At 49.3% G+C, this 10,836-nt stretch overlaps 1 protein-coding gene across 6 annotated transcripts in view; it reads left to right on the plus strand.

Annotated features, from left to right (window-relative positions):
- Window positions 1-221: 221 nt before the first annotated feature.
- The window catches only part of UBTF (upstream binding transcription factor), a 41,437-nt gene continuing 30,822 nt past the window's right edge, over window positions 222-10,836 (plus strand). Inside the window, exons 1-2 of one of the 6 annotated variants that reach the window (XM_068264281.1) lie at window positions 222-312; window positions 9,975-10,065. In XM_068264281.1, the coding sequence (XP_068120382.1) occupies window positions 10,014-10,065 (52 nt within the window). In that variant the 5' untranslated portion in view covers window positions 222-312; window positions 9,975-10,013. Of the gene's footprint in view, window positions 346-470; window positions 496-633; window positions 784-1,645; window positions 1,759-9,974; window positions 10,066-10,836 lie in introns of those variants that run through there. The other 5 variants (XM_068264279.1, XM_068264284.1, XM_068264280.1 and 2 more) reach the window with 5 other exon arrangements.

A 10,836-nucleotide genomic window follows, 5' to 3' on the forward strand; every position in this document is an offset into this window, starting at 1 on the left:
ACCCCGGGAGGGAGGGAGGCAGCCTGTGCCCAGGGCTGGGGGAGAGGGACAGGCAGGACCCCGGGAGGCTGTCTGTGTGCCCAGTGCTGGGGGAGAGGGGCAGGCATGAGGCTGCTGGGGGAGAGGGGCAGGCAGGATCGCGGGAGGGAGGAGGAGGAGGGCTGTGGGCAGCAGCTGGAGCCTGTTGCAGGGAGCCCGGCTGATTGGAAGGCTGCAGAGGCACGGAGAGCGCTGGAGGCGGGGGGAAGTGCGAGCTCTCTGCGGGGCCAGGCGCTGCAGAGCAGGAGGAGGAGGACGGGCGGGCACAGCGAGGTGAGCGGCGACTGCAGGAGGAGGACGGACGAGGTGAGCGGCTGCGGGAGGGGATCGGGCGGCGGCGGGGTGCAGGAGGCGGACGGACGGCGGCGGGGTGCGGGAGGAGGACGGTCGAGGGGAGCGGGAGGGGATCGGACGGCGGCGGGGTACGGGAGGAGGAAGACGGGCGGGCACAGCGAGGTGAGCGGCGGAGAGCGGGAGGGGATCGGGCGGCGGCGAGGTGCAGGAGAAGGAGGCGGACGGGCGGCGGCGGAGGGGTGCAGGAGGAGGAGGCGGCTCCCCTCGCTCTGTCTGCCCGGCCAGGCTGCTGGTGCTGCAGAGCGGCTGGGCGGGGAGAAGGAGCAGGCAGCGCCCCCCCTCCCCCGGAGCTCGCCATTACCCAGGGGCTGCCGCAGCTGCTTTGTCTCCGATCCGGCCGCGGAGCTCCGGCTGCACCTTTTGTCCTTGAGAAGACGACGGATCGGCGGGGTGAGTGAGGCGGGGAGGCGGCTGGAGGAGCCGGGAGGCTGGAGGGGGATCCGGGGAGCAGCGCGGCTATCGGCGGCTCTCCTCCAGCGCAGTCCTCGCCGAGCTCGGCTCACCGTGCAGCGGGAGGAGGAGGGCGGGGAGCTCCGCTCGGCTTTCCCCGCACCGATCCCCGGTACTCTCCGCCGCCCGCTCTGTGCTGCTCCTCCCCGGGCTGCTGGCGGCGGATTTATTCCGGATTTAGCTCGGAATCGTGCGGAGGAGCCCGGCGTGTGCGGATCGGGGAATGGCGGTTACATGATGCATTGTTGGTGACTGGAAGACCCGCAGCCATGTTACACGATCAGCCCGCTGGAGGAGAGCGCCGATCGGAGGGAGGGGTACCCGGGCGCAGGAGCAGGAGGCACCCGGGCGGAGGAGAGGGGGGAGCCCGGGCGGGTGGAGAGCGTTGATCGGGGAGGGGTGCGCTGGAGCGGGGGTGCCGGGAGGAGGAGAGGGGGACCCGGGCACAGGGGAGCGGGGGGCACCCGGGCGGAGGAGCAGCAGGCACCCGGGTGGAGGGGATGGTCGTGCCGGGCGGTGGAGAGCGCTGATCGGAGAGGGGGAAGCCCGGGCGGAGGAGAGGGGGACCTGGGGAGAGGGGGGAGCCCGGGCGGGGGTGCAGGAGGCATCCGGGTGGAGGGGATGGGGGTGCCAGGCGGGTGGAGAGCGCTGATCGGGGAGGGGTGCCGGGTGGAGGAGAGGGGGAAGCCCGGGCGGGGTTGCAGGAGGCACCGCCGCTCCCCTCCTCCCTTCCCCGGGAGCCGCTCTCTTGTTTTTCTCGGCAGGGCTGCCAGTTCCGCGCTGGCTCTGGTGAGGTCGCTCTCCCCCGGGGCTCCTCCTCCTCCCTGCAGCCGGAAGGTGAGGCCGGGCAGCTGCTGCCGCCTGGGAGCCTCTCGGGTAAGATCGGACGGAGCGCTCAGCCAGACGGGTCTCCCGGTAACAGCGGGGCCGGGGGGAGGGCAGCGCGGAGCGGGACATGCGGCCGGGGAAGGTGCGGGGGACGCTGCGGACACGTGGAGGCGGCTGATCCGCAGATGGAGGGGAGGCAGCGAGCTGTGACTGCGGGCCCCGGATCCGCTTCTGGGGGGAGCCGCAACACCGTGCAGCGGGGTACGGGGGTGTCTGCAGCGGGTATTCTCGCCCGATTAGGGGGTACAGTGGATGTTATCACCCGATGCGGGGTATGAGGCTAGTTGGCAGCGGATATTGTCGCCCGATGCGGGGTATATGGTCGCCCGATGCGGGGTATATTGTCGCCCGATGCAGGGTACATTGTCGCCCGGTTGCAGGCAGAGGATTACGCCGGGTGTGGCCGCGATCTATGCGGGGATCCGGGCTGCCTCGCCCGGCCAGTAGCTGTGCGCTCTCCCGGTTGGGATCGAGTAGCAGCCAGGTCCGCCATCCATCCGCTGATTTCCCCGGAGGGCGGTGTGATCGGGGGAGGGGGGCGGAGGGCAGCGGCGCTCGGTGTAGATCCCCGCCCCGCACAGCTGCTTCCCGGGTCCCTCCCGGTGCTGAGGGGGGAGGCGGGGGCCCCCTGCAGGGTAATGCGGGAAGGCAGCTGACCTCCGCCTGCCCTTGGGGAGGGGGCGCCACTGATCGCTGCTCCCCCCCCTCCTCTGCCAGCAGCACAGCGGCCACTGCCAGTCACAGCTCCTCCTATCATCCCTGATACAGCATTATTATTATTATTCCACCACACTGAGAACATGTATAGAATAGAATGATTATTGCTGTTTCCTATGTACTCCCGATGCTGCAGCTGTAATGAAAGATTATGCAACTTGCCATATAGGACAGTGTATGACTGTGTGGGCGTGGCTTCTCTCTATAACACCCCTGTATTTTTTGCAAACTTGGGGTATTAGTTTTCTCTCTAGGGGGGTTATTGGTTGAGCAAGAGGGGGGATTGTTTGCTCCAGGGGGGGGTTATTAGTTGAGCAAGAAGGGGGATTATTCCCTCCAGGGGGGGTTATTGGTTGAGCAAGAGGGGGGATTGTTCCCCCGAGGGGTGGGTTGTTCGTTGAGCAAGAGGGGGGATTGTTCCCTCCAGTGGGGGGGGGGGGGGGGTTATTAGTTGAGTAAGATAGGGGATTGTACCCCCCCCCCCCCCCCCCCCCCCGCAGGGGAGGGTTGTTGAGCAAGAGGGGGGTTTGTTCCCTCCAGGGGGGGTTATTAGTTGAGCAAGAAGGGGGATTGTTCCCTCCAGGGGGGGTTATTAGTTGAGCAAGAAGGGGGATTGTTAGTGGGCAGACAGCTTGGTACAGATCACCAGATACCAGCCTCACCCCGGTCATAGAGAGAGCCGTTGTGTTCTGATGATACTGCTGTAATGGATGAGTTCACACATGCAATTTTCTTTCAGATTGACGGTCAAATCGATTATTTTGGACAGGTCCGATCTGATTTCTGATTGTTTTTCTGATCAAGTTTGTATAGGGCTACGTTTCCACTGTAGCGTGACATTTTCACCTGCAAAAAATTGTACAAGATTTTTCTGATTGGTGGAAATTCGCATGTCAATTTTTACGTGTTTTTATGCGATTTTTCTTAGGTGAAAACTGCTATAGTTAAATATAATATAATCTGCCTAGTAACAGCATTGTCATGACTGCTGACAACTTCCTGTAATCTTGGATCTAATACGAATTTCTAGACAAATAACGCGAACATTCGCATTGCCCGTACAAAGCATTGTGCGCGAGTCGTACATGATGTCCGAAAAAATGATGCAGGACCTCAGATTTTTTTCTTGCATACAAACGCATACCAAAAATTCACATTGAATGGAAACAGCCCCATTCACTAAGATAAGTTGCAAAATCAATGCGAATTTTCTGAGAGAAAAATCTGACACAAAACGCACAAGTGGAAACCAGGTCTAAAGGTGGCCATACATGGTACAATTTTTCATTTTTTCCGATTAGATAATTTAGTTCGATTATTCCGTTAGATCGAATATACAGATTTTTCCAGCATGTCCGATCGGTTTTTTTTTTCAAAAAAACGGGATAATCGGTCGAATTTCTTGATTAAAAAAAAAAAGAAAAATATTTTCTACTTTCATTCGGTTTGATCATTTAGATAGAAAAAACGGGAACATCGAACGTTTTGTGTATGGGCACCATAAAAGAAATCAGATCGAACCTGTCGGAAATCATCGATTCGACCATCAATCTGACAGAAAATTGCCTTGTGTGTACCCGGCATTATGATTCAATTTACATAACTGGTTGAATGTAGCAGTTACCTTTGTATTGGTTGCTGATGTTTCTATATTGCACTGTTATTAGTTTCCATTTACATGTGGATAGCCGCTAGTAAAATGACAGATATTGTATTATTGGGCAGCGGTAATTCCTATATGTTGCTATCATTAAACCTAATTCTATTCTCACACAAGCCTGCCCTCTATAAAGATGTCTTAAAGAGAACCCGAGGTGGGTTTGAAGAATGTTTTCTGCATACAGAGGCTGGATCTGCCTATACAGCCCAGCCTCTGTTGCTATCCCAAACCCCCCTAAGATCCCCCTGCACTCTGCAATCCCTCATAAATCACAGCCGTGCTGCTGACAAACAGCTTGTCAGAGCTGGCTGTGTTTATCTCTATAGTGTCAGTCTGCTGCTCTCCCCGCCTCCTGCAGAACTCCAGTCCCCGCCTGCATCCCTTCCCTCCCTGCTGATTGGAGGGAAGGGACGGGGGCAGGGACCGGAGCTATGCAGGAGGCGGGGGAGCAGCTGAGACTGACACTACAGATGTAAACACAGCCTCACAGCACGACTGTGATTTATGGGGTATTGCAGAGTGCAGGGGGACCTTAGTGGGGTTTGGGATAGCAACAGAGGCTGGGCTGTATAGGCAGATCCAGCCTCTGTATGCAGCTAACATTCTTTAAACACACCTCGGGTTCTCTTTAACACTAAACAACCCCCACCCCTGCCATTTTCTGCACAGCCTTTACCACTTAAAGCGGATCGGAGATGAAAAACTTACTAACTATAAGTAACTTGTCTATATATCTTATCTAAAGTTTAGATAGTTTACACAGCAAATCTAGCTGCAAATAGCTTCAATAGAATATGATTATTTCTTCCTGTGATACAATGACAGCAGCCATGTTTGTAAACATTACACAGAGGCAAGCTCATCTGCATCTTCAGCACTCAGCCTGTGAAAAAAACCTAATCCCCCCCTCCTCCTCCCCTCTGAAATCCCTGGCTAGTAATCCCCCCCTCCTGCCCAGACTGAGCTCCCATAAGCACTTGCTACTGTCTGAAAATGCCAAGGCTCTCTGAAAACCTGTGGGCGAGGCTTGTTTAGTTTATAGGGAATTAGGGCATTAAAACAAAAAAAGTATTTGGCTTGAGGAATGCCCTATAAACTATATGAAAGGAACACAAGTATGCAATGAGTAAAAGTTCACCTCGGATACACTTTAAAGTGGACCTGAACTCGACTTTCTCTCTGCCCTAAAAGATACGCAACAGCATAACTTTTTTAAGAAAAACATTATTTGTTACAGCTGATACAAATCCTGCAATAAATCTGCAGTGTGTCTACTTCCTGCTTTCATGGAAGCAGACATATTGTTAACATTGGGACTGACTATCTATCTATCAATCTAATGCTAGGTACACACCATACGATTTTCTGGTATATACCTGCCAGATCGATTATATCCAACATTTTCCATCATTTTTCCGATCTATTTTCGTTCACTTGTATGCAAATCAATTGAAAAAAAAGTTTGAAATTCAGGAAGTGACTACAGTGTGACCCTTACTGATAAGAAATTCCAACTATAAAACACTTTCCTACCAGAAAATGGCTTCTGAGAGCAAGAAAGAGATAAAAAGGTGAATTTCTTATCGGTGAGGGTCACACTGTAGTCACTTCCTGTCTGAGTCAGGACTGAGTCAGCCACTTACATACCTGATATTTAACTCTTTTAGGCAGTGAAAGAAAAAAAGGAACACAGCCTAGTTATTGGTGTACTAGGCACTGTACATACCCATGTCTATCTCATCATGTCACATGTCACCTTGAGTATATTTTAAGTAGCTTGGGGTGCCCACAAGTATTAGGTAGCTAGAGATTCCCCCGTCTGAAGGGAGATCCTGTCAGGGGAATGCAGAGAGCCGGGTGAGTAACCTGCCATTTACGCTCTGCTTGGGACTCTGTATAGAGACACGTCACCTCGGGTATCCTTTAAGCCTGTCTAATTACCCCTCATCTGTGACTAATGACAAGTGTAATTTGAACTTTTAGCTGTCTCTGCTGGCTACCTTCGGCAGAGCAGCTGATTAGTAAATACAGGATGTTAACTCTTCGGGCCTGATTCACAAAGCGGTGCTAACAGTTAGCACGCTGGTGAAAAGCCCTTTATCATGCCTAAACTCAGTTTAGGCGTGATAAGTTTAGGCGTGATAAGTTTAGGCGTGATATGTTTAGGCATGATAAGTTTAGGTGTGATAAGTTTAAGCACCAACTGGGTTAGCACCGCAGTGCACAGCTAATCAAAAGTTTTGCGCTAGCAAAGTCTTCTGCACTTCGCATAGAGTTTAATGGCGCTGCTTTGCGTGCGGGACTTTGCACGCTATCTACACTTATCTAAACTTCGCATGCCTAAACTTATCACACCTAAACTTATCATGCCTAAACTTATCACACCTAAACTGGCTTTTCACCAGCGTGGTGCAATGGTTATCACGCCTAAAGTCTCTAACTGGGTTAGCACCGCTTTGTGAATCGAGCCCTATATGTCTGCTAACGGTGCACTGTGAACGAGGCACAGGATTAGCATTGCAGTGCGGTAAGCTGCGCTATTACACAGCTCCGCAACATCCCACTGTGAATGCAGCCTGAAGGTTAGTATGCTGGTGCTTATCTTTTAGAGCAGACAGGAAGTTCTGAGTCCAGGTCCGCTATGAAAGTTACCCAGCAGTGAGGGTCGGAGCACACGAGGCAGTGCGGTGAAGGTAGCATTTTGCTGCATGTGCGTCTGTTCGTTTTTTTTAGTGCATTTTCTGTGCGTTTTTCTTTTGCGTTTTTTCCCCGCACCTGTTTTTCTTGCCTTTTGCACGCGTTTTAATGAATTTTCGGTTCACATATATAAATCACATACGCATTTTGTATGCTTTTTTTTTTTTTATGCAAATCGCTAGGAAGTCAACAGGAAGTGGAAATACATTATCCAACTTAGTTGTTGTTTTTGTTTTTAAAAAAAGCATTAAAAAAACGCACTAAAACGCAATACCTCTGCCTCACCATTGACTTTCATTATGTGCGTATAAAAAAAATATGCATCAAGACCAGCGTTTTTAAATCGCACATTGCAGAAGGCAAACATGTGTTTTTTCATGCGGCCCATTGACTCGCATTATGTGCGGTTTCCGCAACGCTAGCGTTTCTGCCTAGTGTGTCCCTACCCTAAGAGGGAAGTGAAGGATTTTTTTTTCAGAACTTGTAAACTTTGGGCTGATCTGTAACCCCCTATCTATAAATAAAATCCTCAATTTTCTCTTTCCTGTGGCGCAGGTTAAACTTCCAGCAGTGATATCTTGTCTCCCCGGCCGCCGCAATGCAGGCTGGGAGATGTAGTTTATTGATGTGGTTATATCTCCTGGCCGTGAGATGTAATTCCTATTGATTTAAAGGGACACTATGGCGAAAAATTGTAAAATTTTAAATATGTGTAAACATATACAAATAAGAAGTACATTTTTTCCCAGAGTAAAATGAGCCATAAATTACTTTTCTCCTATGTCACTTACAGTAGGTAGTAGAGGTCTGACAGCAGTGACAGGTTTTGGACTAGTCTATCTCTTCCTAGGGGATTCTCAGCAAGGCTTTTATTCTTTATAAAGATATTTCCTAAAAAGGATTAATGATGCTGGCCAGCTTCCATGCTTCTTACACAGTTTTTTGGCAGTTGGACAGAGCAACTGCCATTCACTAAGGGCTCTTTCACATTAGGGCAGATTTTCTGCGTTTCAACGCAAAGGATAAAGTTTGCATTACCCAAGGGGAAATGAAAGTCCATAGACTTTCATTTTAGCTTTCACATATAACGCAGCCTTTTTGTGCGTTGCGTTCCACTGCACCCAGGCGCAGTTTTTTGGCCAACGCTAGCTTTATGCGTTACAATGTTAGTCAATGTAAAACGCACACTATGCGCGTTTTTAATCCGTTAACGCAGGCAATCAGTCCCAGAATGCAACAGAGGAACAATGTAGAAAGTTGACAACTAAAAGAAAAAAAAATTACCTGCGTTTTTCTATGTGCAGTAACGCATTGAAAACGGATTAAAAACGCACACTCACTGCAGTGCAACGCATATCAAAACGCAGTAAAAGGCATACAACAAAACGTATGCTTTGAGCGTTCTCCAACGCAAGCTCTGATGTGAAAGAGCCCTAAGTGCTTTTGAAAATAAATAAATCCCTGAGAATCCCCCATGAAGAGATGGACTAGTCCAAAACCTGCCACTTCTGTCAGATTTCTACTACCTGCTGTAAGTGACAGCAACATAGGAGAAAAGTAATGTATGGCTCATTTTACTCTGAAAAATACGTACTTCTTATTTGTAAATGTTTACACATATTTTAAATTTTACAATTTTTCGCCATAGTGCCCCTTTAATTACACCTCCTGGCATGCATTGTAGGACTACACCGTGGCAAACCTGCGGCTCCGGGACAAAGAAAATAGAGGCCTGTATAGGCGGGGTAGGAAAGTACATGTCAGCTGCAACCCCCAAAGCCCACATAGATTACGATCCTTCCTTTATCCCCCACCCACAATTGCACGATTCTCGCCACGATTCACGCTCTGTTTCCGACAGCTACACGGCGCAATTGCCCTTACTGGTGGAAAAGGGCCTTACACCTTTCCAAAGGATTTGTTGGAGCTCATCCCAAAACCCCATCTCCATTCTCCATGTCCATTTTAAAAGGCCCTACCAACAGGCTACCCCCTTATAGAGGAACTGTCACAAAAATCCTAAAATTTAAAACGCATACAAATAAGTGAGTTTCTTCCAGCGTAAAATGAGCCATAAATGACTTTTCTCCTAGGTTGCTGTCACTTACAATAAGAAGTAGAAATCTGACATTACCGACAGGTTTTGGACTAGCCCATCTTCTCATGGGGGGTTCTCAGGGTTTTCTTTATTTTTAAAAGCACTTAGTGAATGACGGTTGCTCTGTCCAACTGCCAAAGAAGTGTACGGTGAGCAGGGAGGCTGGTCAGCATCTTTGTATCAATCATTTTTAGAAAATGTCTTTATGGCCATGCTGATAATCCCCCACGAAGAGATGGACTAGTCCAAAACCTGTCGGTAATGTCAGATTTCCAATAACTACTGTGACAGCAACATAGGAGAAAAGTAACATATGGCTCATTTTACTCTGAGAGAAATGTACTTCTTATTTGTATGTGTTTTAAATTTTAAGATTTTCGCGACAGTTCCTCTTTACAGTGGATCCGAGATGAACTTTTACTTATTGCATAACTGTGTTCCTTTCCTATTGTTTATATGGCATTCCTCAAGCCAAATTTATTTTGTTTTCAAGCCTTGCCCACAGGTTTTCAGAGAGCCAAGGCATTTTCAGACAGTAGCAAGGGCTCATGAGAGCTCAGTCTGGGCAGGAGGAGGGGGAGGTATTACTACCCAGAGATTTCAGAGGCAGAGGGGAGGAGGAGGGGGATTAGGTTTTTTTCACAAGTTGAGTGCTGAAGATGCAGATAAGCTTGCCTGTGTGTAATGTTTACAAACAACATGGCTGCTGTTATTGTATCACAGGAAGAAATAATCATATTTTATTGAAGCTGTTTGCAGCTAGATGTGCTGTGTAAACAATCTAAACTTTACATAAGATATATAGACAAGTTACTTGTTATAGTTAGTTTTTTTATCTTGGATCTGCTTTAAAGAGGTGATTAAATGTGAATCGGACTTGGCAGTTTCCAAACCATGAAATGGCTGGGTGCAATGCTGGCAAGTAATAGCATTTTGGGTGAGGAAGGCCGACCATGTGTTCATGGCCTTGGTGCTGCTGGGAAAGTTGGGGGGGGGGGGGGTGCACTGCTGGCTACTAGGGATTGCTGGTCTCTGAGGAATCTTGCTGACTTGACCTGTGGTGTTTTACAGGATCTCCTGGACAGCTGCTAAGGATTCGGCCAGCAGAGGATGAACGGAGCGGCTGGCGGGCAAAATATCATGACGGCCCCCAGCGATCAGGGTAAGGAGGAAGTCTTGTGACTTTGTGTAGCTGCTAAGGAGATTGCAGGCCTTGTGTGGCTGTTGGGAATGCATTGATTCTGGAATTTGCCTGTTTCTATTAGCAGCAGTAGTTAAAGTGAACCTCCAGACTAAAAATCTACCCAGCAGCACTAAAAAGGCTTGGTATTTCTTTAACAGTTTCCCAGCATCAGAACTTTGTTTTTCTTAACAAAGCCTCATTTTTAGCTGCACAGAAGCTAAGCTCCGCCCCATCAAAGTAAACTGCCCGAGCATTTTTCCCCTGATGCTGTGCAAAGCATGATGGGATTTCTGAAGATGTTGTTCTCGTTGCCTAGAAACTGGAAGATTTGATCAGGACACATGACAGTTGGAACTGTATCTCATGCTCCCTGTCACCTCCTTTCCACCAAAAAGATGGCTGCCCTTATGAAATCACAAACATTTGCCTGTTCTTTAAAAACAGGGTGGGTAAGAGATTATATTACCTATCTATTTTAATTGACATAACTAATGTAACTTAATGACAGTATGATTGTTTAGGCTGGAGTTCCTCTTTAAGGCTAATACAGATCATGCAATTTTCCGGTCAGATCGAGTTCGATAATTTCCCACATGTCCAGCCTGCTTCCGATTGAGAAAAGGAACTATTTTGAGATCAGTACTGCACAAAATCGATCTTTCTCCATCAGAAGCTGATTGTACATGCTGGAAATTATTGAAAGAGGAACTGTACTTAAAGCGGGACTGTCGGCCATAAAATCAAATTCCA

The sequence above is a fragment of the Hyperolius riggenbachi genome, chromosome 12, assembly GCF_040937935.1.
Source record: "Hyperolius riggenbachi isolate aHypRig1 chromosome 12, aHypRig1.pri, whole genome shotgun sequence".
NCBI lineage: Eukaryota > Metazoa > Chordata > Amphibia > Anura > Hyperoliidae > Hyperolius > Hyperolius riggenbachi.